The sequence below is a fragment of the Limulus polyphemus genome, unplaced genomic scaffold (genome assembly GCF_000517525.1).
Source record: "Limulus polyphemus unplaced genomic scaffold, Limulus_polyphemus-2.1.2 Scaffold214, whole genome shotgun sequence".
Classification (NCBI taxonomy): Eukaryota; Metazoa; Arthropoda; class Merostomata; order Xiphosura; family Limulidae; genus Limulus; species Limulus polyphemus.
The window spans coordinates 75,472-79,619 of NW_013665824.1; the positions used below are offsets into that span (position 1 = coordinate 75,472).

Below are 4,148 nucleotides of genomic sequence, written 5' to 3' on the forward strand. Positions count from 1 at the left end.
ATTAAAAGTCTCAATATTAAAAATAAACACTGTATTCGAGCGATGATATTTCTATGCAATCGGTCTTTTACCTAAGTTTACAATTGGCTTTTCTTTTCAATTATTTCTTAAATATTTGGATATAGTTAACGAATTGACTAACAATGTTTTCAAAACTTTTGTCTTTGCAATGATGGAACCATATCTTATTTCTTAATGAACGAATATGTCATCAGGTTAATGATGACAAGCTTAACACAACCTATTACTAATGTATGTCTAAGTAATTATGAAGAACAGTGTTTACAGAAACGTCAAATTCCCTTTAAATCCCCTTATTATACATGGTGTAATTAGTCACACAATAAGATTTTCAGAGACAGTACTCAAACTAATAGTATTTGAACAGCCAACATTTACACTTATAGAACATCAGCTTGGCAATAGATTACCATCTTTTCTTTTAAGATAACAATAGACAATTTAGTAAAAATGTCTTTTATATACCGACTATAACATGATTATATTCACACATTTAAAATTTTGTTCTGCTACTTCCTTCCAGTGGCTCAGCGGTAAGTCTGAGAGCTTATAACTATAAAAATTTGGCTTCGATACAGGAATGGGCAGAGCACATATAGCCCATTGTGTAGATGCGTGCTTGAAAATAAGCAAACAAATTCTGTTAGTTAAAAATACCTTTTCAAGATACCCATAGATCATACAAACTTTCCACGACAGTCGAGTTTTTAAAGATGAAATAGCTAACATGACTTCTACCTTCTAATTTTTGAAGAAATGTTATTTATTCTACACAACAAATATAAAACAAAGTGTATGGTTTGTAGGAAACCTCTTTTGTGAAATTACCTAATTTGAGAACTTTTGCGTTCAGGTAAGAACCGAGCTCAGAAAAGCTACTAAACAGTTTTATACAGAGTTAAAATAGCAACGTGAGGAATGTGAAGTAAGAATATTTAAAAATATTTCTTCAAGCCGAAAAAAAAAGACATTAGCTATATAGAACAAGAAAAAATATATTTGAATCAGTAGGTTACACTGTAAAGTGTATTTATGATATCAGAGCACAGTGAGCGAACCTACACTGTACCATGTTATGTAGCTGGGATGCAGCTTTACATATTTTTAGAAAGCAGTTGCCCTAAGAGAATGATGCCTAAATCACGGTGAGTGAACTTACATTTTAACAATTGATATGAAGATTCGCACATTTTATCAAGTTTTCTACTTACCTCTGCTTTCAGCTCTGCCTCCAGCTCTTTTGTGGCACCCCATTCTGCCAGCTGACGTACTCCTTCCGAAGCGTATCCATCGTATTCCCACATCCGGAAGGATGCTCCATGGGAGGCGCCGATTATGTCCGAGAAGTGAGTCAGCCATTCATCTGTATCAACGAGGAATATAATATATTAGATCAGAATGCTCTTATTTAAGTATTATATGTGTAGATTACTGAACATATTCGCGATGGAAAGTACCATACAGCAGAAGGTTTGTTCCCTTTTTACGGAAACTAAATAAATTTTAAAATAATAAATGACGTATAGAAAGAAATACAGCAAAGCTGTTTTTTTGTCAGCCTCTGTTAAATATATTTGAAGTTTGTTTTATATATATTTAAACTATATATATATAGGGTGATTATAAATAATGTTTCACTGTTTAATGCGTTCCATCTCGGAAACAGTATGGCACAGGAACTACATCACGCCTACCCTGGAAAGTACTTAGCAAAAAAATGCGAAGAACTACAAATAATTTATTATCTACAGAAATAAAAAAATACATTCAGTATATAGATATATATATATATATAATTACATTCAAGTGATTCAATGGAAGATACATAACAAAAAATAAAGTCCAATAAATACACAAAACTACAAAACTTGCCTTCTGAAAACTATTCAACTAAACATGTACGTCCGGAAAACACATAGAACTATATCCAACTTATTGCCTTAAACACGAAACAATACCAAGCTTGCTGCGTTAAAATGTTTAAGAACTAGAGTTAATAGTAAATTTAAAACTTTTCAAAACTGCATCAAACATACTGAGTTGAAACAGCATAAAGTTACATTTACTTACTATTTGGAAAGTCCTTGGAATGTGTTTGTCGTGACCATAATCCTTCGAAAATTACTTCATACTTAGCTTCGTCACAAGCACAACAGTATTCAAGGGTTGTGGTCTGTTCTTCTAGGCTTTCGTTTTCTACTCCAAATAGATAAAACTTCATATCAAATATTGTTTAGAAAATGAAAAGTGAAAGTTTATATTGGTGATTCAATGCTACTTAGAGATTAAATGTTTGATAATTGTTAATATAATAACTGCATCTCTCAAATAAATTGATGGTTTAGAGCTAGAAATTGGTATATTTATGATATTAATACCATTATATTAGTGCTTGTATCTCGTTATAATGGAATCACATTACTACTACTGGGAAATAGTATGACTGCCCGTGCTTTTGTAGGCTTTATACTGGTATGATACTTTCTGATTGGTTGAATGATTAAACTAACAACACGTAGTAGTATTTGTCTAGTTCATTAACAATCGAAGAAACAGCTGAGATAAAAAAAATCTGTAATAAAACTGTGTATAACAGTACAAGTTATTGTTTTAAAAAATTAACACAACTTCTGACACTCACGACTTATAGACTTGTAGTTATTTAAGGCTATAATTATTTCCACAAAACTAACTCTTTAAGAAGTTTCTTCGATCTGAATACACACACACACACACACACAAACTCTTTAAGAAGTTTCTTCGATCTGAACACACACTTATACATATATATATATATATACGTATTAGTATATACAATCAGGAAAATAATTATGGAAACATAAGCGATAACCAAACAACGAGTAATAACAACTAGATGGTGAATTTATTCATCGTACAAACACTAACGCAGATAATGTAATAGTAAAGCGAATACGTTGTATAATGTATTAGTATTTTGTATGATAGTTTGTTCTTTTACACACGAACGTGGAGGAGAATGCATTTACAGAGCGCTTAGTGACCACGCACGTATGCAGGAGGGTTCGAAGCGGTTCAATTGAAACCCTTATTTCTAATTTTTTACTTTTCATTGAATGTTTGTGGATTTTATGTGAACAGCGATGCAACTGTTTAACCTACATTTCATGCACAATTGCTTCCACAGAGTACCTATTTTTACAACTTTTCTGGGGGGCATGCCCCTAGATCCCTGTAGTGTTAGCATGCTTTGCATGCTGATTGTGCTTCGCACAGTATGTGTTGGCTTTTGATCTCACAAATTATAACATCCCTTTCAAACATTCCACGTACTGGCCTGATGACGCAACTAAATACCGATGTTACGTGTTTTTACCGAGTGTTTTTATTTTAAGTCGCTGTTTTATAAACCAGTTTTTATTGTTCCATGATTTAAAACAATTTCGTATGCTATTTTATAGAAATTAATAAATACCCTATAAACCGAGCGCTTTCGGGGGCAAACTGAAGAAGAAAGGTCCACTTTTCGAAAGCGCTCGGGTTATAGGGTTTTTATTAATTTCTCTCAAGACTTCTTGAACCTACGTGTTTTTCTAACATCATGAGTATGCTATTTTATGTTATCAATCAGAAGTCCCCAGTGGGTCAGCGGTAAGTTTACGGGCTTGCAAAGTTAAAATTTGTGGTTTGATAGCTTGGAGTGGACAGAGCACAAATAACCAGTTGTGTAGCTTTGCATTAAAACACAGAAACAAATTAATCAGAAACTTCAATTAAGCTTATATTTTGTTGAACAAATGTAAAGTACGTATAAACGTCTGAGCTCAGAGTACCTTGTAAAGTACGTATAAACGTCTGAGCTCAGATTACCTTGTAAAGTACATATAAACGACTGAGCTCAGAGTACCTTGTAAAGTACGTATAAACGTCTGAGCTCAGATTACCTTGTAAAGTACGTATAAACGTCTGAGCTCAGAGTACCTTGTAAAGTACGTATAAACGTCTGAGCTCAGAGTACCTTGTAAATTACGTATAAACGTCTGAGCTCAGATTACCTTGTAAAGTACGTATAAACGTCTGAGCTCAGAGTACCTTGTAAAGTACGTATAAACGTCTGAGCTCAGAGTACCTTGTAAAGTACGTATAAA

The 4,148-nt window shown here is 33.1% G+C and overlaps 1 protein-coding gene across 4 annotated transcripts in view; it reads right to left on the reverse strand.

The window, feature by feature from the left end:
- The window catches only part of LOC106478465 (spondin-1-like), a 110,235-nt gene that overhangs the window by 35,347 nt on the left and 70,740 nt on the right, over positions 1-4,148 (reverse strand). For all 4 annotated transcript variants that reach the window (XM_022382063.1, XM_022382062.1, XM_022382064.1 and 1 more), the window contains exons 5-6: positions 2,092-2,217; positions 1,233-1,384 (exon numbers count right to left, since the gene is read on the reverse strand). In XM_022382063.1, coding sequence (XP_022237771.1) covers positions 1,233-1,384; positions 2,092-2,217 — 278 coding nt within the window. The remainder of the gene's footprint in view (positions 1-1,232; positions 1,385-2,091; positions 2,218-4,148) is intronic.